We start from the raw sequence: 25,911 nt of genomic DNA, 5'->3' as shown, positions 1-25,911 counted from the left end.
TTTCTAATTTTTTTTTCTTTCATTGCTTTAAAAATTTGCCCATAAACTATGTTCCATTTTATATTATTATTTTCAACAATAGTTTCCCATTTCTTTTCTGATTTTATTTCTGGTTTTAGTTTTACGTTTAACTGTTTGGTAAACCAAGTCTTTTATAATTTTACTAAGGTGGGTTCTGTGCTTCCAAAGAATTTTTTTAAAACGTTTAGTAACGTTACATTCGCGCATGTACCAATATTTTGTTGTATGCCTTATAATATATGTTATATATGTATGAATGTATGTTGTATGCGGTAATATACATGTAAATGTAAGCGCAGTTTGAATTTGAAAGTTACAAACGTATTATTAACATAACAATCTTTCATTTTCGAGATCCATCGGTTGACCTTGTGTTTCGTTTCGTCAAGCTCAACATAGCATTGACATTAAACATAGGAAAATGTTCAGCGTTGCAATATATTTTTATCAATTATTCAAACTGTCTTGCATTCTTCTTGTTGTTTTTGTATAACAAGCTGTACACGCTTCAAACATAAATTGCACCCGTCTGGTAAAATGATAAATAATTTGTCCTATGTCTATACCGGTAGGATTATAATTACTAATGTATATTGTTTGTAATTCTAATGTTGTAATGTTAGAATGTGCTATTTGTGTAGAAAACTGAATGTTAACAACCTTCTCCGTTTAAATAATTGTCTCGCCATTTCAATATTTTTTTTCTACGGTTACTGTAACGTGTTGAACGAGTGGGGCGTACTTTGTTAAAGACTCACCATAACCTAGTGACCTACTTTTTTATCCATCATGAACTTTATAAAAATCGGATAAACGGGTATAATACAGCTATACTTCAAGGTGACAGTTGGAAAACTTAGGCCATCCCTGAATTAATGTGTTTTAACAACTTGTCTGCGAACTTATTCAGGCTATCTCTTTTCAGTATAGTTTTAAAACATAAATAAACTACTATCTTACACTGTAAACGAAGTGTGGTTTAAACACTACTTGACACATCAATTACTTGCAGACTGCTACACTCATTCAATAAAATGTTTGCAGTAGACACCAAACACATTGTTTTGGCATAATTTATATCACTGCAAATTTGTAACTAGTTTTTTTTTTCAGGGAAATCGTGTAGAAATAACGCAATGATGTAGAAATTTATATAAAATTTTATCATTTTGATACAGGCTATGAGAAAATGAAATATAGTGAAAACTAGAGTCTCAGAACATTCGATTTAACATTGGGTAAAAACAGTGTGAACATTTATGATTATAATAATAATAAAAAATAATAACTTTATTTAAGAAGGTGACATATTAAGAGTATTATACATAGTATACATACAACTTATTTCCAATATGGCCTTCTATATCAATGTAAAAACACACTATCTACAACAAGAAGAGTATAAAGATAAATCAGTGTAATTCATTTTGCATACATGTGCAATCATCCATCAATATCATAAAATTTAAAAGCTAACCTTTGTCATAAAAATGCATGATAATATTGATGTATTAGTAACGTTGATCTTGTAATAAATATTCCTTAATTTTTCGTTAAAATGTTAATAAATTATCTTTGACAGATTGATGTTTGATGGAACTGGATTCCATAAATGTATGGCTTTGTACGTGCGATACATTTTTCGTTTTACACGAATTTTGCTTTTAAAGATTGGAATATAGGTCACCTCTTTAAAAATGAATGACCTTTGTAAAGAAATAAAATAAACAATTGCTGAAAACTATGTTCAACCTAGTTATGTGACATTTCAGGCTTGGGGTATTATTGCAAATGCATCAAAGCGAAGATATGTAGCAGTTCTTTGAAAACGTTGTGTTTTAAAGGCGTTTAACTGTCCGAAAGAATGCAATCCTTTTCAGGAATTATTTTGTAAATAATATATAGTGAAATATTTTTTATATGCTGTTCAATTTTCAAGTGAAACAACCCATCATTCACCGAAATTTTCTTTCAAATAGGCTGAGAACATGATAAAGAAAACAATGGGAACTTCACAGGTCGCCCAACCTAACAAAAATGAAAATGTTGATTGAGTTTGACTAAAAAATGTAATTCAACCAAACTGTACTCTATGAAGTGATTTATGAAGGTCATACCTGCGCTACAAATATGAATATCTTTTGCATTACAAGTGATATGTCGGCTTAATAAACTGTTATCTGGGATAGTTGAAATTAGATAGAAAAAAACTAGAATGTGTCTGTAGGACACAGGGTGTGCCCCCCATTGGTATATTTGTCACAAATAAGGGGCAATAATTCAAATGTTTGCAGTGTTAATGGGGTTTAGCCTAAACAGACATTATAGAGCTATGAGCATCACAAACAAAAAATCAACTATTTTGGCTATTTCAAGGGCCATAACTGTAATAAGCACACAGATTCTCAAGAAGAATGCCAAGTGTGAAAGGTCACATGATGATAAAGACTCTAGCAAGGTTTCATGAATTTACATTAAATACTTTTTGAGCTAGGCACATAATTAGGTGAAAATGTGCATTTATTTTACTATTTCAGGGGCCATAACTTTAAAAATAGGGGGGTGGAGCCGGCCAAACATTAGAAGGTGTGCAAGTTTATATCATGATAAAGACTTATGCAAGTTTTCAAACATTTATATTAAATATTTTCTGAGCTAGGTGCGTCAAAATGTGCATTTTTGACTATTTCAGGGGCCATAACTCTAAAAATAGTGAGTGGAGCCAGGCAAAAAATAGGAGGTGCGCAGGTTCATATCATGACAAGACTCATACAAGGTTTAATCAATTTATATAAAATACTTTTTGAGGTAGGTACGTCACAAGGTGAAATGTGCATTTTTGACTATTTCAGGAGCCATAACTCTGAAAAAAGGGGGCGGAGTCAGACAAAAATAGAAGGTGCACAAGTTCTTATCATGATAAAGACTCATACAAGATTTAATCAATTTATATATAAATTAAATACTTTTTCAGCTAGGCGCGTCACAAGGTGAAAAAGGGCATTTTTGCCTATTTCAGGGGCCATAACTCTAAAAATAGGGAGCAGACCAAAATGAAAAATAGGAGGTGCACAAGTTCATATCATGATTAAGACTCATGCAAGGTTTCATGAATCAATATCAAATACTTTTTGAGCTAGGCGTGTCACAAGGTGAAAATGTGCATTTTTGACTATTTCAGGGGCCATAACTCTAAAAATAGGGGGGGGGGGGCGGAGCCAGACGAAAAATAGGAGGTGCGCATGTTCATATCATGATAAAGACTCGTGCAAGGTTTCATCAATTTATATCAAATACATTTTGAGCTAGGCGCGTCTTCGAACTTCGGACGGACGGGCGGACGGACGGACAAGACCAAATCTATATGCACCCCCACCACTCATTTGGGGCACAATTATAAATGGAGCTTCTTGCTTAGTCGATATGTTTTTAAGATAACAAAATTGAAAAAAGAAACTTTAAAAATGTATTAAAACATCTTGCTGGAAAATCATTGACTTTCCGCATACGCTACGTTTCCTGCAAGTACTTTCTAAAATTAACATTTAGCAGGTGAATATTTAAACTAAATAAAATTTGAAATGTATGGTGTCTGTTTTGCAGAGCCACATATATTTTTACATTTGTATACATAGAAAGATTTGAATTTGCAATCAGGAATGTCATTTCAAGATAAGTCAAATTTAGAAAGAAACAAGTCACTAAGTAGTCATCACAAATTAATCTAGTATTAGAATACTGCTGTAGAAGTTCACTCAATGCTAGGCTCGTCAAGATAATCACGCATATCTTTTTGTCTGCGCTTTGTTTTCTGCTTTTTCTTTCTTGATGTTTTTCTTTGTGGGTTTTGAACAATTCTTTCATTAAAGAAACTGTCAAACAATTGTCTTAAATCGCTTAGGACTTTTTCTGGATTACTGAAGTCAATTGGTGGTTCATGGCCTTCAAGATGTTTTAGTTCTGGTTCATTTATCTCTGATGCTTGCTTTTCTTCACGCAAAACGGACAGATCAGATGTCTCTGATGTTGAACAGAGATGCTCTTTGGTACTGTTCACTTGAGTGCCTTCTTTTTCCTCCAATACGCTATCGTCAGATTTCAATATATCATTAATGTCTTTCAAGTATGATTTTGCAACTACTAGAATCTTTGGATCTTTTCCTACATAACAGTTTGCAAGTTGATTTAGGAGGCCGTGTATATAAAACCTAGCCATATGGTAATTTGATTTCAAAATACATAATCTCACTAGCGCAAAATAATAAAGATTTTTTCTCCCAAAACAGTGACTGAATGAGTCCATACGAGCAATATCTTCAAGAAGAGAATTCGCTTCGACGATTGAAGCCTCGTCAATAACAGTTTCATTTGATTGAATTAAGTATCCACTGCTTCCTAGCTGAAGAAGACAGAAAACCATTCTCAATTTAAACATATACCTCCATATTTCATACACGTGATGATATTCTTTCGTACAAGTCAACATTTCCAGTCCGATTCTTCCTGACCTTAAAACAGCTTCCCGACTATCTGTTGATGGAAACTGTTCATATTGTAAAAGATTGAGAAATACATGCATATAGTGCATATCAATTACTTCGTAGCATGGATCTACGAAACAAGCCTTACACATAGCACCGTGCAAGAGGATTTTACTTTCTGTCAGCATACAACTTTTGTACAAAAGAACAGCTAATCGGCTTAAATACATTATTTCTGACACTAATGGGTTTCTAGTTTTGAAAACTAGCTCAGACATTTTTATTATCAGAGCGTCTTTTTCTACCTGGTCCTGATCATATTTAAAACCATAATAGTCTTGCAATAGGGTGATACATATAAATTTTTTATCTAGATCAGCTTCTGTTATCGCTGGTGTTGCCAATGTCGTTTTCAACACATATTCGTATCTAACTTTATCTTCATTGTTTAACAGATTGTTTACCATCATGCTACGAAGTATTTTATACGACCTTTTAACAGTCATTTTTGGAACCGTCATTGGCATCCTGGTACAGTGTATGTAAATTTTCATAAATATCCATACAAAAAGTATTCGGCGTTTCGATACACTTTCAAACCGATGTCGTAGAAGATGAAGCAAAATTCTGTTTGAATCATCAAGTATTTCCTCTTTCTGGCGGCTTGTATCAACCTTAACGGAGTCCATAATACAGTTGTAAGCAAGTTTCGGTATTAGTTTACACTGATACAATAAAGTGGCAAGCAAAGTTGGCCCAGTCATATGGAGGAATTTCTTGACTGCATTTGTAAACACTTGTTCTTTGGTAAAGGCTCTTTCAATAAGACCTAGAATGATATGAAAATGTAGTAAACATACAATATAACTTAGTCTATCAGCAATGCATTGTTTTGCATTGGGTATGCAAACAGTTCAGAACTAAAATAAATGAGTCGTTGATTGCATGATCATTTATTCGATTTGAGCTTATAAAATATATGCATGTAATAGTAAACCATAATGTTAAACAAAATCCAACACATTTGTTTTTGTATGGAATGAATTGAGTTATGAGATAATGTATTGCAGGAAAGTCTTAACAATATTTGCACAGGATGCTGAGCTCACGTCATATTTGTTAGAATGTATTTTATTTTCTAATAGCCATTACAATGCACAATATCTATCTTTTGCCTTCTTTCCGTAAGAAATAAACATCGGCACTTGCTGTCAAACTGTGTGAAACACTACTCTGTTTCACTATTTCTAGTGTTTGTCAAATAAATCGTAAATGGTAAGGAAGAATTAATGATTAATATAGGGTATATTTATATATATTCGTCACATAAATTATATATCTATTTAGACATGTGAATTTTCTATGGTTTATTTGACCATTTTCTTACACACAGAACTGCATGATATGTAACTGTTACTGACTTTCAGTATTGAAAATATCAATGATTTTTAATTTTGTCTAGCAAAATTTATTCCATAACAGGGGAAGCTTAATATAGGCAGGTAGGATATCTCCATTTTATATTTCTAAATTGTAAAGTATTTAGAAAAAAAACTGACATTTACATGTGTTTTGATCATCAATGGTATAATTATGATTGTTTTTTGTTCTTGTTTTCACATAACGATTCATCGTGTTATCCAAACTGTGGCAAGAGTGTTTGTCTGGAGTTTACCGGATTTTATCATGGGGTGAATCCTTGTAAACTGGAAATATCTGGTTTTAAAATAAGAGGTTTTGAAATGCTTTACTTTAATATAACTTCAGAGAGAACAATTGTTGATACAGCTTACAATTCAATACTAGATCTATCATTTCTCATTTTCCTTTTCAGTGTCGAAGAGAAGTATGTTAGATGAAAAGGAAAGCAGACGGTAAATTTTTGCAGCTGGGAATAAGGTATACTAAAATGATTTTCATGGATTTTACGTCTTTTCCTGGCACATCTAGTAACTGAAGCGTTCAATACAGAAGGAACGGCTGACGGAGGGGCAAAAATATCATTTTCACTTTATTCATTGTCCAATCTAACTTGAACTTTGAGCTTTGATGTGTTTCTACATTTAAAGAAAAGTATTGTTTAAAATCATGTGTGCTTTTCTCTGTATGAACTAAGCTTTAGTGAATTCTTTTGTATCAATCTTCACCTTTTTATCCATACTTTTACAGACGACCATCTTCAATGTATGTGTATATAAATTGATTATGAAAGGGACCACAATGAGTTCTTTGAATTCCATTTATAAATATGTTATGATCATCCGGTACAATAAACACAATATTAGCTTTCAACAACCAACATTCTAATTGACATTTCACATTCAGTGTTTTTAAGAAATTGCAAACAAGCAAAGAAATGTGTTACCAGCGGGCAGATGGTCCATTTTCTGTAGGTTTGGGTGCGTACAAGACTTAAAGGCATAGTGTCCTCCACCCCCAATCAAATGAACAACTCTCTTTTTATTATATGCAGCTTATCAGCGATTTTGTAACAGAAGCTGATTAAAGGGTAATCAGCACAGCAGGGGTCCCAAGTAGACCATGAAGGTGTGTTCAGTGGAGTTGAATGAAATTATTTTTCCTTCAGTGAATGTGGAATAATAATAATAATATTCTTATTCTTCTTTTATTATTATATACTCGATAATAATTATTATCTAATTATTGTTATCATTATGTATTGTTATAAACAAAAGGGTCATAATGCCCTATATTGCTCACCTGTTAAACTTGGCCTTGGAATCATCAAGATAAACATTCTGACCAATTTCATAAAAACAAGGTCATAAATGAAATGTGGCCTCTACAGTGTTAACAAGCTTTTCCTTTGATTTGAGTGGTAACCTAGTTTTTGACCCCATGTGAACCAGTTTTAAACTTGGCATAGGAATCACCGAGATAAACTTTCTGACTCAGTTTAACGAAGACAGGATTATAAATGTGGCTTCCATGTAGTCAACAAGCTTTTCCTTTGATTTGACCCGGTGACCTAGTTTTTGACCCCACATGACCAAGTTTCAAACTTGGCCTACAGATCATCTAGGTAAACTTTCTGTGCAAGTTTGTATCAAATTAAAGCAAACGAAACCTCTTTATTGCTAAAAGGGCCAATATAGAAACCTAGAACCCATGACCGAATCTCGGCGGTTTTTGAAAGGAACTGAGATATTATTGTGACTTAAGTTGTGTGTAAGTGTGGTTAAACTCGAATGCAAAATGCCACTTCGATTGTGTTCACATGGTAAAATAACAAATATTTGCTCTTTCAGGGGCCGTAACTCTGAAACCTATATTCAGATCTGCCGGATTCATCGCTGAATCCAATATCTATTGTTTATAAAGATATTTTGCAAGTTTGTATCGAATCAAACCATAAATGAAGTCTCTATATGGCTGAAAATACAAGAATTGCAAATTTTAGCCCTTAAAGGGATCATAACTCTTGAACATATGACGGAATCTGGTCAGTTTTCAAAAGGAATCGAGATATTATGCCAATAAAAGTTGTGTGCAATTTTGATTAAAATCAATTGCAAAATGTGGTCTCTATCTTGTTCACAAGCTAAAATAGCAAATTCTGGCCTTTAAGGGGCCATAACTCTAGAACCTATGATTGTATCTAGCCAGTTTTCAAAAGAGACCGAGATTGTATGCTAATGCAAGTAACGTGCCACTTTAATTAAATTTGATTGCAAAATTTGGTCTCTATCGTGTTCACAAGCCAAAAATAGCAAGTTTTGGCCCTTTAAAGGGCCATAAATCTGGAACCCATGATGGGATCTGGCCTGTTTTCGAAGGGAATCGAGATAATATTATGCCAATATAAGTTTTGTACAAGTTTATTAAAAACTGAATGCAAAATGTGGTCTCTATCGTTTTCACAAGAAATTGTGGACAGACGACGACGGACGATGGATGAAGGGTGATCACAAAAGGTCTACTTGTCACTGAGTGACAGGTGTGCTAATGAAAATAATAAAAGATATAGTAACAATATTAAAAATAATAATGATAACAAAACTAAGGTATCGTGAAAACTTAATGAGTTTTTTTTTGTGTTGACAAACACTATTTTATAACATCATAATTATAATGAAAAGGGTCATGGTTGTCTGTTAAACTATGGGTTTAAGAGACTTTAAACCGTATTTAAGACTTTAAACGCTGGTTTAAACATGTATTGTGCATACGGCACTTGAAACTATGGATTTAAGAGGCGTTAAACCCTAGGTTTAACAGTTAAACCTATAGTTTAAGGCATTAATGTGCATTCCGCATGCCATAGATCCTAACATTATATTTATATATAAGACATACAAAAAAGAACGGGAAAATGATTTTCTAATATACATGCAATCACCATTACTGGAACATTAATTACAGGATAAAATCAAATTTTTGTGTTCTATCTATATTTCTATACTGAATTTTCGACTATATAAATCTGGTATAATAATAATAATAATAATAATAATAATAATTTGCTTAAAGTGTACTTTTTTCATGCTTTACTTTGTAACACTGAAATGCACATTCGGTTTTCAGTCTTAGACAAATGTTATTTATGATATTCTGCAAGCATTAAAACAAAACTTTAAGATGAGTGAAAGTTTTTTCCCCTAAAACATATTAAAATTTGCAACATATTCCTAAATACATTTCTTATTATTTTATTATCATGTTTGATCAAAAATATTTTCATTTTCATTAATTAATGCCAAAAATAGGTATAACTTTTAAAATCATCGCATATTTATTAAATAAAATACACTGTTCCCCTTCTCACTAACTGATACACATGTAAGATAGACTGACCCTTGTTTATTGGGACCATACTGTGATAGAAATTAGCCCCCAACTGTGCTTAAGAAGACAGAAATCCATTGGCCCACTGCCAACGTCTGTTGATGAAAGAATCATCTTAAAAAGCTTTTTTAAAACCATGTAATATATTAACAAGTGAACCATGATGACCCTATACCGCTCACCTTGTTGGCGGTAGAGGTGGGGTAAGACATTGGGAAATGATGTAATATGACAATATCACACATGAAAAATTTATATTCATATAGGAAAAAATGAATAGACACACCTCCTAGTGGCATGATTTTTGAGGAATCAAAATAATTCGAACATTCTTAACATTGATGTGAAATTACTTTCAAATCGGACCATCAGTTTCATACAAGAAGACTTTTAAGGTTTTCACCATATACAAGGGAAAAGTAAGTACGCTCTCAAGAGGCCATGTTTTTGACGAATCAAAATAATTTGAAAATTCTTGGTACTGAGTCACACAAGGACCATTTGTGTGAAATTATTTCAAAATCGGACCAGCAGTTTCATACAAGAAGATTTTTAAAGTTTCAATTACATACTTATAGGGAAAAGTGACCACGCCCCTGGCGGTCATGTTTTTGAGGAATCACAATAATTTAGACAAACTTAATAGGTGATCATACAAGGATCATTTATGTGAATTACTTTCAAAATCGGTCTAGCAATATCATACAAGCAGATTGTTAAAATTTTCACTATATACATATATAAAAAAGAGACCACAGACCCTAGCGGTCATGTTTTTTTGACGATTGGTAATAATTTGATTAATCTTGGCAAAGGTTAAACTAGGACTATTTGTGTTAAATTATTTTAAAATCGGGACTGCAGTTTCATACAAGAAAATTTCCACAATATTCATATAGGGAAAGGTCACCACGCCCCCTCCCCTGGCGGCCAAGTGTGTTTTTACGAATAAGAATAATTTGTACAAATCTGGTAGAGAACTACACACAAATGATCTTAAAATCGGATCAGCGGTTTAAGAGGAGATATCTATTATTGCTTTTTTCTGTCTTAGCTATGGCGGCCCCTATGTGCAACCAAGCGAAGCGCTTTGAACAATTTTGGAAGGAGACCATTCAATGAACATCCAAGCCAAATTTCATCAACTTCCACCAAATGGTTTCAGAAGAGATGCTGTTTAAAGGAAAGTGTGGACGGAAGACGTACAGACGAATGATCATACTACTCTTTTGTTCTTTTAGCCACGTAAAAGAACAAGAGCTGTCCGTAAGACAGCCAAGCTCGACTATTCGAAATATTGTCCCAGAAGCAGGAAAATATTACCCAAAATGTTTAAATATCAAATGAATTTTAAGTTCAAAAGGGGACATAATTTGACCAAAATGCATATCAAAGTTATTTATGTGGCTACTCTTTTGTTCTGCCTTTTGTTCTTTTAGCCACGTAAAAGAACAAGGGCTGTCCGTAAGACAGCCAAGCTCGACTATTCGAAATATTGTCCCAGAAGCAGGAAAATATTACCCAAAATGTTAAAATATCAAAAGAATTTTAAGTTCAAAAGGGGACATAATTTGACCAAAATGCATATCAAAGTTATGGGACTTGATGCTGTCAACTAGTATTATAAACCCGAAGGCACATGTGAAGTTTCAATTCAATATCTGCATTAGTGTTGGAGATAGTAATTTGCATGTAAAAATTTAACCAGAATTTTCTAAATCTAAAAGGGGGCATAATTTGCTCAAAATACATGTCAAAGTTATGGGACTTGACCCAGTGAGGTTGGTAATTGATCTAGAAAAAGAAAAAATATATGTTTCAAATCTATATGCCTTTTAGTAATAGCTGCATCTACTTACACGCAAAACTTTAACCAGGATTTTCTAAGTCCAAAAAGGGAGCATAATTTGGCTAAAAAGCGGATCAGAGTTATGGGAATTGATGCTTGACTATTGTTCGAATAGTCGAGCTAAAAATAACCACATGCAAGTCTTACGGAATGAATGACATCAAAGAAAAAGTACAGTTACCTATTGTTCCTATGCCAATGTAGGCTCGGACGGACGGACGCCGGACGGTAAGCGATCACAATAGCTCATCCCGAGCACTTTGATGCTCATTTGACTTTACATTCTAAAACTTTTTATATTACTGTTAAACTGTTTTAAAATATCATGTTTGTTACTAATGACAGCAGAACAATATGGTCATAAACTAGAAAATGCTTTTGTAAAAAAGCGCATGTCTCCCCCAATGCAAAGTCCTATAGGCAAGAAGTCAATAGGGGTCAGGAGCGAAAGTCAAAGAGACACTGATGGTTGGCTGCAATAGGGATCATCTACTTGGCATGTCCAGTCATCCCGCTAAATTTCAACACTCTTGGCCTAGTGGTTCTCAAGTCACTGTTCAGGCTCCTGTGACCTTGACCTTTGATCAAGTGACCTCAAAATAAATAGGGGTCATCTACTCTGCATGTCCAACCATCCTATTAAGTTTCAACATTGTAGGTCAAGTGGTTCTCAAGTTATTTCCAAAAAATGATTTTACATGAACAGGCCACTGTGTCCTTGACCTTTAACGGAGTGACCCCAAAAACAATAGGGGTCATTTACTCTGCATGAACAATCGTCCTATAAAGTTTCAACATTCTGGGTCAAGTGGTTCTCAAGTTCTTGATGGGAACTGGTTATCAATGTTAAGGCCCCTGTGACCTTGACCTTTAACGGAGTGACCCCAAAAACAATAGGGGTCATTTACTCTGCATGAACAATCATCCTATGAAGTTTCAACATTCTGGGCCGAGAGGTTCTCAAGTTATTGATTGGAAATGGTTTTCCATGTTCAGGCCCCTGTGGCCTTGACCTTTAACAGAGTGACCCTAAAATCGTTAAGAGTCATCTACTCTGCATGACCAATCATCCTATGAAGTTTCATCATTCTGGGTCAAGTGGTTCTCAAGTTACTGACCGAAATAGTTTTAAATGTTCAGGCCCCTGTGACCTTGACCTTTCACAGAGTGACCCCAAAATCAATAGGGGTCATCTACTCTGCATGACCAATCATCCTATTAAGTTTCAACATTCTGGGTCAAGTAGTTCTCAAGTTACTGACCAGAAATGGTTTTCAATGTTCAGGCCCCTGTGACCTTGACCTTTCACAGAGTGACCCCAAAATCAATAGGGGTCATCTACTCTGCATGATCAATCATCCTATTAAGTTTCAACATTCTGGGTCAAGTAGTTCTCAAGTTACTGACCAGAAATGGTTTTCAATGTTCAGGCTCCTGTGACCTTGACCTTTAATGAATTGACTCTAAAATCCATAGGAGTCATTTACTTTGCATGTACAATCATCCTATGAAGTTTCAACATTCTGGGTCAAGTGGTTCTCTAGTTATTGATCGGAAATGGTTTTCCATGTTCAGGCCCCTGTGACCTTGACCTTTGATGGAGTGACCCCAAAATCAATAGGGGTCATCTACTCTTTATGACCAATCATCCTATGAAGTTTCAACATTCTGGGTCAAGTGGTTCTCTAGTTATTGATCGGAAATGGTTATCAATGTTCATGCCCCTGTGACCTTGACCTTTGACGGAGTGATCCCAAAATCAATAGGGGTCATCTACTCTTTATGGCCAATTATCCTATGAAGTTTCAACATTCTGGGTCAAGTGGTTCTCTAGTTATTGATCGGAAATGGTTTTCAATGTTCAGGCCCCTGTGACCTTGACCTTTGACGGAGTGACCCCAAAAACAATAGGGGTCGTCTACTCCAGCAGCCCAACAACCCTATGAAGTTTGAAGGTTCTAGATCAAATGGTTCTCCAGTTATTGCTCGGAAATGAAGTGTGACGTACGGACGGACGGACGGACAGGGCAAAAACAATATGTCTCCTGGGGGAGACATAAATATAACTGTACATTTTTAATAGTATTAGTATATCGTACAGTTCTGTTATTTTGATACAATCTGGCCTTGTGCAAATTTGTTATTGAATAGAAGTTGTAATTGAGTGTCAATTTAAAACTTTTTTAACATTTTACTGTAACAACTTATACTCTATACTCACTGTTACCTTTGCACAAACACTGTCGACTTAGTTTTACTTTCCGTATTGTTTTATAAGACAATAACTTCGGATACATTTAGTACACTGTGCAAGAAAATAGTTTGAAAATATTACATTTATATTTTAAGCTGATGGATGGGGTATATCTTTAATTTAGATAATGCCATTACTTGTATACACGCCACACCATTTTCAATGTCGGCTTCATTTTATGTAATGAATGCCTTTGACAGGGGATATAAACTAACATTTAGGTTTGAGAAAATGCATGTTACCAAATGAACGAAACTCTTGATTTGTCTGAATTACTCAGTCCTGAAGGTACCATTAAATATCTGGAGATTTTTGGAATTCTAGAGATAATTTTTTTTGGACATTTTTACTTAATTCTTAACTGCTCTAAAATCTAAAGACAGTAAACAATAAAACATTTAAAGTTGACATTTGTTTAACCTTTTCGTACAATGGCCCCTGCCTCTAAAGCCAGGATGTTAGGCCTAAAATGAAGGTACATGTACCACAGTCTGTTACATCGTGTGCTGTGTTGAGTGTGTCACCACATACTTTACTGATATCTATTTCGTCATTTTAATGATCAAATGTATTACCATGTATTTAAATAATACAAACTAACAACTTAAATTATGATTTATTCTAACACTATGGTGGCATATTTCTGCCAACCACATATCCACTTATTTATTTAGACAGTTTTCTCTAAAATGTCACATATCCAGTTATTATCTGGCAAGTGGCAAAATTGTGTGCTATCCAGATAATTATGTTAACAGGACAAAACTGCCTGTTAGTGCCCGCTTCTGCCATCCAGATATACACATAAACAAGTGGTTATTGTGAAAGTTTTTTTTTATATCCAGTTAATATTCGTACCCAAATTAGCGATTGACGGTTAAACTTTTCGTCCCCTGTACGGAATAGTCACGGAATAGGGCGGGGAGAAAATGTATAGGCGGCCGGGTAGCTCAATCGGTACAGCATTCGAACGGTATTCCGAGGCCCCGGATTCGAGCCCTGGTCTGGCTGCACATTGTTTTCATTCTGTGACATTTGGCGCCCGAAGTGGGGCATTGACGGCATTACATTGGTTAACCCCCAAGCCTTTATTAATTAAGTATACCCCGAAGTTCGAGGACGAATTTCAAAATGGTGGGGAAATATGTCACGGTATAGAACTTGAATATTGAAACGGGGAGAAAATGTGTAGGCGGTCGGGTAGCTCAGTCTGTAGATTATCGGAACGGCATTCCGTGGCCCCGGGTTCGGGTCTCGGTCTGACTTCACATTTTCTCACCCTGTGACAGAATAAATAGAAAGAATGAGTGTATGCCCACCTCATCCCCTACCACCACCCCTAATGGTTTGTGCCGATAGATATGATTTGGAATGATACATTTGCATATTATTGTTATGCCCCTTTACTTATTTTCATTTATTCCGTAATGATAGGGACGATTTCGGGATATTTCCAATCATAACTGACTAACTGACAAAAAGCAAGATACCTAGTTAACGTAAGTGAATATGTGGATGGCAGTAGTGGGCACTAACAAGCAGATTTGTCCTGTTAAAATACTTAAGTGGATAACAAGCAGTTTTGTCACTTGCCAGATAAGAAATGAATAAGTGACATTTTTACGAAAGATTTCGAGAAAAATAAGCGGATATGTGATTGGCAGAAATATGCCACCATATAACACGACCAGGAAATAACCTATATACATGTAGAGCAAAATCTATCTCGGGTTATTCTGCAATAAACCACTCGCGTGCTATGACGTCATTCGATCCAGGTGTGTAGCACGGTCGTAAAAGGTAGCCATTTTTTCTAACATTTTTATACTAGTATGTCGTGTTAGAATCGAAATAATAAGTCCCCAAGTGTGATTTATCGCAGAATAGCCCGAGTTTTTCGTTCTTATGCGAAACAATATATCACTCAGGCCTACGGCCTTCGTGATATATTTTTACGCATAAGAACTCAAACATCGGGTTATTCTACGATAAACCATGTTTGGGAACTTATTATTTCTTAAATATAACTTCGAACAATTTCTGTAAGTTCAATTCATCGTTACATACATACATTTTAGAAGTGTATTGCCCATTCATTATAAATATGAAATAGTGGCAAGCCATTCAATTAATAACATTCTTATTTAATGTTTAATGGTTTGTTTTCTGAATTCTTAAACATGCGATGAATAGGACTAGTTGAATGAGGTTAGGGCACTACGAAAATAAATACCAACATAAACATGAGTGTAAATATTAACAGTCAATCTTCGTTCTTTGTATTATTTATGTACTTTTAAAGTCTAATTATAAATTACACTTTAAGATAAAAAGATTTAAAAGGACTTATAACATAAAAGCCCTCAAATTATTGCAGACAACATTTAATTTTAAAATCATTATCAAAGTATATCTAAACAGATACAAACCTTCTTCTTCAAATGCATTTAAGAACAGGCCTACATTTACAGCACTGGTCAATGTAATTGTCGTCCCAAGATGTGCTGACATAGCAATTGCTAACTTCTCTAGATTTTTAGATCCATGTCCTTCAAACAAGTTCCAAATGTGTTCTAAGCCGCCGAATGATTCACATCGTATGGGCAGTCGAAATGTTTTCTGCTTTGGTTTATAATCTTCTCCTTAGAAAAAAAGTGATAGTAATTACGATATCATCAAATACATAGATGATCTTACATGGGCGTCTTTTCAAATAAGAAAATATAAGGCTCAACCGAGGTAGAAATGTAAAATTGTTTCAACGACTAAGCTTTTCGTGAATCTCTCTTTTCCTCTACTTTAGGCTAAGTATCAATCAACTGTAACGCGTAAACTTTTTTAAACTGTTTTATTATATAAAAAATTTTTGTTTTTTTCTTAAAACACGGCAAACACAGTTAGGAAAAAAAATATGAATTTCACTCAAACCACCACAAACGTGACGAAATATTTTACCGATATTTTTTAACTATGATATAGTTGTGTCCCTATTTATAACTGTAGTTAGAAAAGACCCTTAATGAATTTTTTCCCCTGAAAATGTTAATTAAATTTCTGAAGATCCATCGATTTTTATTTGCTTAAAATTTATGAATTTTAAAACAATTAAGGAGCAATAATTCTTTAGTTACTGAGGAAACCTGAAAAAATTTCCCCCATGTTCACCCCCCTATAGAATCAAATTTTTGGGGTAATTTCATGAAATCCACAATGGCCTACTTGTTATGGGGGAAATTATGGTTGAAAAACAAAAAAGGGGACAAAAAAATTTTAGCACTAAAGTGTTTACCCCAAAAAAAGTCTCGTTTGGTTTCATCGTCAAAGTACTAAATTTTAATTTTAGTTTTAAAATCTGCTTTTACGAATCAGAGAAATAATGTTTACAATGTGGCAAGTCATTTGTACTTGAAAAATTTTTGGTTTTGGTGATTCAAGTGAATTGAATTATTAGCATTTTCAGGCGGACAACGCCAAATCTATATCCCTCCGTCTTCGGCGTGGGATAAAAAGGGTTACTATTTAGTATGGCATTCATTTTTGCTACAAAAAAATATTTTTTTTGTGCCTAAGATGGGTGTTTTTGACAACATGTTTCCTTCGAGTCTTAGGTATTAATATTGACAATTACAATAAGAAGCAAACTACTTGTTACCCAAGGTGATTTTTGGGCGACACGGAAATTTTTATCCAAGTTGAGGGGTTTTTCCCATAAAAAAAAGTGTTGCAGCGAAAACGCTATTCCGTCTGTTTTTTTGTTTTAAGGACTCCCAATCATAGAACCAAAAGCCCCTTGATTTTGAACAGCTTTCTTATAATACTGCCATTTTTAGCCCCTTGCCTTCAACGTCATCGTGACTATTTTTTCAAAAGAAGTCTAGAACTCCCTTTTTCGATGTCGCAAATCTGTTGAGCCGCCAATTTCCCCTGACAGCTTTTTTTGTTATATCTAAAATTATTTTTCGCGAGTCAATCCATTTTTCTGTTAAAAACCAGCCACTGTAATTTTCCCGGGAACTAAACTAATAAAATTTAACAAAGCTGTAAAATTTTGGCAAATCCCCCGAAGCGTGCCAAGAATGCTACATTGTCGCGTAAAATTCCAGAAAGATCAGGTATTAATCTTTTTCATCCCAAAAAGAGTTAATTGGGGGGTTACGGGACCCCGAAATTTACCCTATACGGGAAGAAAAGGGAAAACAAAAATACGGGCTGTAGGGGCTTGTAATTTAAAAGTCCTTTTATAAAAAAAATCGGTTCTGTATATTTTGAAAAGGGAATTTTTGTTTACATACCCCGTATATTATTGAAAAGGGGAAATTCAAAAAGGGTTTTTTCTAAATCTTTAACAACACGTTATTCCCCTATAGTCTGGGTACGGGAATACAAAAATCCGTATTTTACAAAAATAGGGGGAGTATTTTTCCCCGTTAGTTTCATATACAACCCCGTATTTTTCCCCGTATATTCTGGATAACGGGATATGTATAGTTTGAAATTTTTCGAAAAAAGGGATTAAATTTCCGTATATTCTTTTATACAACCCGTATTTTTCCCGTATTCCCGGAAATAGGGTTTTAAAAAAATTTGTATTTTTCAAAAATACGGCATATATGTCCCGTATATTTTTATATACAACCCCGTTTTTTTCCCGAAATTCTGGATTAGGGGGATAGTAATTTTTATATTTCAAAAACAGGGTTAAAATTTCTGTATATTCTTCGTATAAAACCCCGTATATTTCCCGTATATCCCGGAAATACGGGATTTAAAAATTTTGTATATTCAAAAAATAGGGCCCGTATAGTCCGTATTTGTTTGGTGTACAACTCCGATTTTCCGTATATCCCAAAATCGGGATTTAAAAAATTTTGTTTTTTTAAAAATCGGGACTTTTTTTTACCTATATTCTTTGAACAACCCCGTATATTTCCCGTTTTCTGAAATACGGGTAGTTAGTTTTATATTTTGAAAATACAGGGATTATATTTCCCGTATACCCCTCGATACCCGGAAATAGGGGTTTAAAAAATTTATATATTTAAAAATACGGGAGCAATCAATTTTGTAGTGAAAATTATATTCCGGCCATTTCAAAGGTCAAGTTTTGAATGTTTCGAACTTGTGTGTATGTAAAATGAATGCCATATTAAAAAAGAAATTTTTAAATACTAATTGGATGAACTAAGAAAAGCTTCACGGCCCAAAACAGGTAAAAATTAAATAAAACAGAATGAACCATCATTCCTAGGCGTTCCGTTTTATTTTAAATTTAATCAAATAGCCGAGAAAAAAGAAAAGGATTAATCAATTCCCCCTATTTTTTATGATAAAATACATCCGGGGGATATCGCCTTGTAAAATCTAATGCAAGCATAAAAAACTTTTTTTCTGCCATTTCCACGCTTGTGATAAAAGCAAAATTTATAAAAAAAAAGAGGAACTAATCCATTTATATTTGTACTAAAAAAAGTAATAAGACATGTATTGATACTTTTATTTTGAAATCAATTCAATTTTTTTACAGACGAAAAATAATCGATTTAATGGCTGCTCCAAAGATTCGAAAAAAAAAACCCGCCTTTCGTTCGTTTTAAATTCAGTTCGTCTGTCCCGCCCGGTGGGTCTTTTTTTGTTTTTGTTGGGATTAACTTTTGGGTGCTGCACTTTTTTGGGGCCTTTGGACTTTCCTTTTTTCTTGGGGGAGGAATCCCCCGGGGCCCCTAGTGCTTTTTCATGTGACGAGGACACCTGCTTAATGTTTTCCTCACTGGAAAATTTTTAACATCGGGGGTGAGGCTTGAACCCGCATCGGTGATGGGCAGGGTTTAAAGTCATCGATCTAAACCACCGACCACGGAAACCCACTCCAGGTGGGTCGAATTTTAAACCAACGGGAGTAACATAGCTTTTTTGGTAAAAAAGAAAGCACATAATCTCCGAAGCTTTTCTTTTAAATAAAATTAAAAGGCTATAAAATATGATTTCATCCCTTTTTTGTTCAATTTTCCCTTTCAACTGTTATTTAAATTTAAAATCTTTAAGCGAAAAATATTTTCAATCCTTTTTGATTTTTTTTCGAAGTAATTTGCAAGTTTTATGATAGTACGGTGGCATAGCGAGGAATGGGAAAATATTTTTTTTTTTCTGTGGCACGTAAGCTACCCGGGGTTTTTGTGGTAATTCACACGTGGGGGTGTTTTAACTACCGTGGAAGTGACAGACGTTATACTACCATGTCCCCCATGTGAAAAATAACACGTGCGCACGAGTTAGCTGTCAAGGGAAAAAAGCGGGAAGATCTGCAATTTTTCTAAATGGATGTCTTTAAAGGAAGTGTTTTTAAGTTAGTGAAAAATTTTACGAAGTAAGTTTCTTGTTTTTGAAAAAAGCTGATATCTCGTTTAAATTTTCGTTGGAAAATTTTCACGTTCGCCGTGTAGCTAACAACTGCAAAGTGATAGCTATAATGCGAACGTGTTAGCTAAGTAGTTATTCTCGACGTTTTAATCAACACGTTCGCACGTGGTATCTACTGTGCGAATGTGGTGCTAACACGTTTTGCACGTGATAAATAAAATGTTTCTGGGGTCCCCTCTTTCCACTTTTATACTGGGGCAACTATTTTATTTCTGGGGGTGTGGGCCCTTTAATTTTGACTGACATGTAAAATATTTCGTATATTTCCATAAATTCTTTTCATGTCCAAAAAAATACGTACAAATATTAAAATAAAATTTTTTAGTTGATATTATACTTCGCATGTGCGGGTAGCTGGGGCCAAACGTTTAGTCCCAATTCGGGGTAGGGGTTCGAGTTTTGGTCAACTTTTCCCTAAATTTTTTTGCAACTTTCCCTTTTTGTCAAGCACCGTGATATTTATGGTCCATTTTTTAAAATTATCTATTCCCCCGTTGTAAAAAAAAAAGTCAATTATTTAAATATCTAGAAAAAAAAGAACGACACTTACCATCCAAGGTACTAAAAAAAAATTTTAAGAGAAAAAAAAAATTTTAAAAAGATAAAACAGGTAGCGAAACATAAATTTTACTTATTTTAAAAGAAATGATAACGTGGTACGTGGTGGGTACATGATTGACTGTTAAAAACAAATATTAAAAAGTTAAATGAGTGCTTCTTAAACCCAAATGATATAAGCATTTACACGATTTACCCATCTCCACAAAAAAATAACTGTACATATAATTCTGCAACATTTTTCTGAACTTTAATTGATAAAATTTATGCTATTAACTAAACGTAGATACCCCAATCCTAAGCCTGGTAATTCAGTCTGAAAATTTCTAACATTTTTTTTCCTCAAATTGACAATTCAAAAAACCGATGAATCCAAAATTTAAACACAAATTAGCGCAAATTAATTGGGTTTTTAAGCTAGAATTAGGTTCCAATCTTTGGGAACACGCTTCGTCACGCTTCCGGGGGTTTATATCCCGAAGCGATAACTCGGGCTCAATGACGCACGGAAATCTGTTATTGCATTTTTCGGGGGAAAGGGAAGTACGATTAAAAGTATATTTGTTTATTGTTTAATTTTTTGATAAATGATTTTTTTTTTGGACAAACCAGACCATGAATTATATTTCTTTAAAGGGAAACAGGGTTTGCTTTTTTTTGTTTTTTAACAAATTCAGAGCGTCAAAAAAGGGCAGTTTAATTTTTGTAATTTTTATAAAAAAAAAATTTGAATAGCCGGAAAATAGTTCATTATTATTATTATTCTTGACATTTTTTCACAAATTTAACATTTAAATATTTTTTCATTCGCTTTTATCCGATAGTCTACAAGGAGTTCAGTCCCCCAAAAGTGTGTTTCAAGTGTTTTTAAAAAAAAAAAAAATGTGCAAAAATCATTTGATGAATACCATTGGGGGTTTAAAAGAGATTAAAGTTAAAGGGGCAAAAAACTCCAATAGAAGTTTTATTTCGTGAATAGAGCCGAGGGTAGCTTTAAGAAGATAAGGGGGCACACGTTCATTCATTCGTTAAAACGGAAACTCGGAAAAACATTAAAAAGTTAAAATTACGTTTTTATTTTTAGAAAAAAGGGTACCGGTAATTGACAAATAACGCTTTTTTTTTAGATGCATTTTGCAAAAAAGTTACATCTCTTGCCCCTTCTAAAAGAAAAGTTTTTTTCCCGCGAAAATATCGTGTCAGTATGAAGAAAAGAATACTATTTCAGATTATTTTATCTCTAAGGGCTTGGGAAGTCTATGAAGCGGTTGTCATGCGTTTTTTTTTTTTAAAGTATTAAATAAAAAAGGTTTGGGAAAATAAAAATTTATATTAGTAGAATTTTTTTATTTAAACTGAAAATTATAAAAATTTTTTTGACCCAAAATACATACTACTAAGATCTTTTGCATTTCCCAAATTTTTTGAACACTTTAAACGATAAAGCGGGAGAAAAATGTCCAATTTTTCGATTTTTGTCAAAGTGGTTTTTGTTGAAACCGGGGGTGGGGGTGGGGTGAAACGATAAATAATAGCTTTTGGGCATTTAATTTTTACTGAAAGATTACAGGGAAAAAGGTTTTTTTAGATGTACTTGAATGAAAATTTAAATTTATATAAAGGGAAATGCGGAACAAGTCGAAAATGTATATAATCTTTTTTATTTTCAAATAAAAGTAAATTTAGAATATAAAATGGTACTAACCCTATTTTAAAAACGTACCCTATTTTAATCTAAAACAAACATTTTTTTTCAACCCTACAGTAAAACAAAAGAATTGTCACTTAGTCTGTTATTTTAGATGGTTTTCAACGGCCATTTTTACATTTTTAAAAAATTAAAGTTTACGATTTTCCGATTGATGGTATTTTTTTTAGTTCTTTTTTTACTCCATTTTACGCTGAATTTCAAATTGACACAAACGTTTTTTTTTCAGCAGGGGCAAATGATGTCTTAAAAGGTTAAACCCTAAAAATAAAATTTAAAGTAACTTCCTTTTTGTAAGTGGGTTAACATATTTTTTTTACCCAGCTTGAAACAACACGCGGGTATTTTTATCCCCGCCAAAATTTTAATACACAAGAAAAATTTTAAAGGGGGATTAAACATTTTACACAATTAAAAATTTCTTATTTTAGGTAACTGTAGCAATCTTGGGGTTAAAATAAATTTAAAAAAAACGAATGTTTAAAAAGAAACTAAAAAAAAGGGGGCCTCCCGATGTCCGACCGAAAAAAAAAAAAAATGTTGACCGTGCCCTGAGAAAACCAAAAAAGTTTATTTTCGACCCGCAAGATCGAGACAACCCGCGCTCCCCGCGTTGTCGGATCCATGCTGTTGCTAAAGTTTTTCTAATTAAATAGGCTTTAAAGCGAACACATGGATCTGACCAGACTGCACGGGGTGCGCAGGGGTCTCGATCCCTGCTGGGCGCAAACCCCCTATGTTGGGTTTTTCATGGCATTATTTTTTTTAGATTTGGAATTTAAAGGGTATAATTATGTAGTTACTGACAGACATAATGTTGCGTAAAACTGAATTAGATGTTTTAATAATTTTTACGATAAAAAATTTTTTATTAACGCGCATTAAACACTAAACCCCCCCTTGCGTTTAAAATTTTAACGACATGGAAATTTTTTATTCCCCCGCGGGAGGGGGCGTTTCCCGGGGCGGGCCATCTTTTTTTTCTATTTTGGCATTTTTTAAAAGTTTACAGAAAAAAAATGATTCCTATTTTAAAATTTTATAAGTGACAAATTCAGCTTAAAAAAGGGACCTTGATGAATGAAATGTGCTTTTTTAAAACGAAAACCCCCATTAATATTTTTCTCCGTAAAGTTTTTTGAAGAATTTTATCGTCAAGCATATCCTTGGGGTTGATTAAGGAATTTAAAGCCTGTTTTCCCGGGGGCTTTAAAATTTCGAAAAAAAAAAAACAAAAAAAAAAAAAAACTGGGGAAAAAAAAACATGTCGCGGGAAAAAGGGCTATCTTTTATGTCTACGTTTTTCGTATCTAGCCAGGCCTTTTCACGTGCCGAAAGCAGGGCTGTGCAAAACCCAAACATTTTAAAAAAAAGGGTATTTTTAGGAATGAAATTGAGTTGTCTGTAAAATTTGATTTCAAAATTCATCAAACAGTACCATTTCTTTCATTTTACCACAGAAAGACATGTATACACGTTAATAATTTTTACGAAAATTTGGAATCTAATAGAAATAAAGTAAATTATATTTATACCCTGATATTTTTTATTTTTTTAGTTAGGTTAACGTGAGATTTGGAAATTTTAAACCAAGATTTTTCAGATCATTATTTTTATTTGAACGAAAAGAGAGGGACGTTTTGAAAATTTTTTTGTCAAGAAAATTTTTATGACGCGAATTTTGGAAATCTGGAAATTCCAGATTTTTTAACCCCAATATTAAAACGTTTTTTAGAGGGAAAGTATGTAGAAATTTGTTCAGCACAAAGTTAAAAAGATGTTTGAAATATTAAAATTAAAAAAAAAAAGCTTTAAAAACGCGACGTTAGCATTCTATCAGCAGATGTTTGTCAATATCCCGGGGAACCCGGTAATCTTGGTATGGGGGTGTGATGTCATCTGATGTATTTTATCCAAATGTACAAAAGATTTTTTGGCATTTTTAATAAGTTCTAACAGGAGGATTGCGTAATGGCGGAAGGTTTAAAGGGAAACTAAAGCATGTTTTACGTTTTAAACTACGTTGGTTAATTAACCCCTGGCTGTAGTTTTTACTTTTTTGGTAAGAATAAAAAGGGGGGTGTTATTTAGATCCCTTACCCCTTTATTGCTTTGAAGTTTTGTGACAGTAAAATCTCTTGAAAAAAATCCTCCCGTATTTATATTTTTACTGTATGTCTTTTAAGACAATCCATCAAATGGGTGAGGATTGACCGGACAACGTGTGACGCACTAGAACACCCTATTTTAATTTTAAAATAATTGGGGGATAGATTTTAAAAATTAACCATAAAATCAAATAAAACACTACATAGATAATTGTATTTAAAAATAAAGGCCGTTTAAAGATATCAATTTCTTTTTTGCGCGAAATGATATGGGCGTTTTGACACTTAATGATGTCGTCATCCCTGCCTCATGTCTTTTTTCGTCATAATTTCACCCTCATTTAATAGTTTTAAATTATCGTATTATGAATTTCAGAGTCCATTTTTTTATAACTTTTAATGGTGCATTTTTTTTTTTTAGGTTTACACAAGAGTTGTTATGGAATCAGAAAACGGGCCGACTATTTATTTTCACGATAGAGAATATTTATCTGTGAAATTTTATGTTGTCAACAGATTTCAGACAGACAGCCCGGGTAACCTTCTTTTCAGTGAATTCGTAAAAACAGAAAAAGCTTTTACTTTTTTAGATCAGGGAAATGAATATTTCCATGTGGTTATATTGTAAATCTTACATATCGTGTCCCGAAAAACCAACAGCGTCTTTTAAAATACATTTCGGACTTAGGGGGGTGTACTGCTCTTTTTGAACGGCAAACGAAAAGCCTATACGGTAAACAGCATTTATGGGAAAACGAAAAAAAGTGTAGACAATAGTAAAAAAGGTTTATCTCAAAAGATTGTCGAGCAACCGCGCAGAATTAAAAATTCGAATTGTAGTTTTTTAATTAGAAATGAACTAAAATTTAAGAAAGCTTGTGTTTTCGATTACTCAATTTTAATTTGTTATTTCAAATTTGGACAAGAAATAAAAATGTTTTAAACCGTTTTAAAAACTGATTTTAAAAAAGTATTTTAAGTTGAATAAAAAATTAGTTTAATCTGAATGTCTCCCAATTAAAAACATTGATTTTTTCTCATACCCCCGTCTTTTGTCTGCTTTTTTTCTAACATACCGATTTTGCTGTAGGTTCCCGACTTTTATTTTGTCATCTTCAGGGGTGCCCTATACAAATCGTTCACATAAAAGAAAAATACGGGATTTGTATACTACCATGATTACGGGAAAAATTGGGAAATTATCTTTTAAAATGGTCCGTGAATTCCCCCCAAAACGAAAACCAAAATTTTAGTTAAAATGTGACACAAAAAAGGGAAACTGTATTCGCATACTTGCATAAAAAGGGGAAAAACTGGCCCGTATATCAGAAACTACAGGTTTGTTTCCCCGTTTTAGATGCAAATAATTCCGTATTGACACAAGTAGGGGGCCCTTATTGCGTATTTGCCTTTTCGGGGGTAGTCCTAGCCCGTTTTTAAATAAAAAAAACGTTTGTTTTTTCCCCTTAGGGCACAAGTACGGGCCGATATTGCGTATCCATGATATACGGGAATCCGTGCCGTATATCAAAAGTACAGTTCGTTATGCCCCGTATATGACAAAAGTAGGGGGCCGTTTTTCTAGTTAAACAGGTATACGGAAAAATCGAAGCCCGTATATTTGAAAAACAAGCCGTATTGCCCCCTTAAATTTGATGAATCACAGTCGTATATGAAAAAAAACGGGTCCCAACTTTGTATATCATGCG

The 25,911-nt window shown here is 33.8% G+C and overlaps 1 protein-coding gene across 1 annotated transcript in view; it reads right to left on the bottom strand.

Annotated features, from left to right (window-relative positions):
* Positions 1 to 1,077: 1,077 nt before the first annotated feature.
* Positions 1,078 to 25,911, bottom strand: part of LOC123529861 (uncharacterized) — a 33,918-nt gene continuing 9,084 nt past the window's right edge. Inside the window, exons 4-5 of the mRNA XM_053535323.1 lie at positions 15,841 to 16,053; positions 1,078 to 5,331 (exon numbers count right to left, since the gene is read on the bottom strand). Of these exons, the coding sequence (XP_053391298.1) occupies positions 3,773 to 5,331; positions 15,841 to 16,053 (1,772 nt within the window). The 3' untranslated portion in view covers positions 1,078 to 3,772. The remainder of the gene's footprint in view (positions 5,332 to 15,840; positions 16,054 to 25,911) is intronic.

Source organism: Mercenaria mercenaria, unplaced genomic scaffold (assembly GCF_021730395.1).
Source record: "Mercenaria mercenaria strain notata unplaced genomic scaffold, MADL_Memer_1 contig_4709, whole genome shotgun sequence".
NCBI classification, from domain to species: Eukaryota; Metazoa; Mollusca; class Bivalvia; order Venerida; family Veneridae; genus Mercenaria; species Mercenaria mercenaria.
Note: the sequence above shows the minus strand (reverse complement) of the source record. Positions and strands in the feature narration are given on the sequence as shown.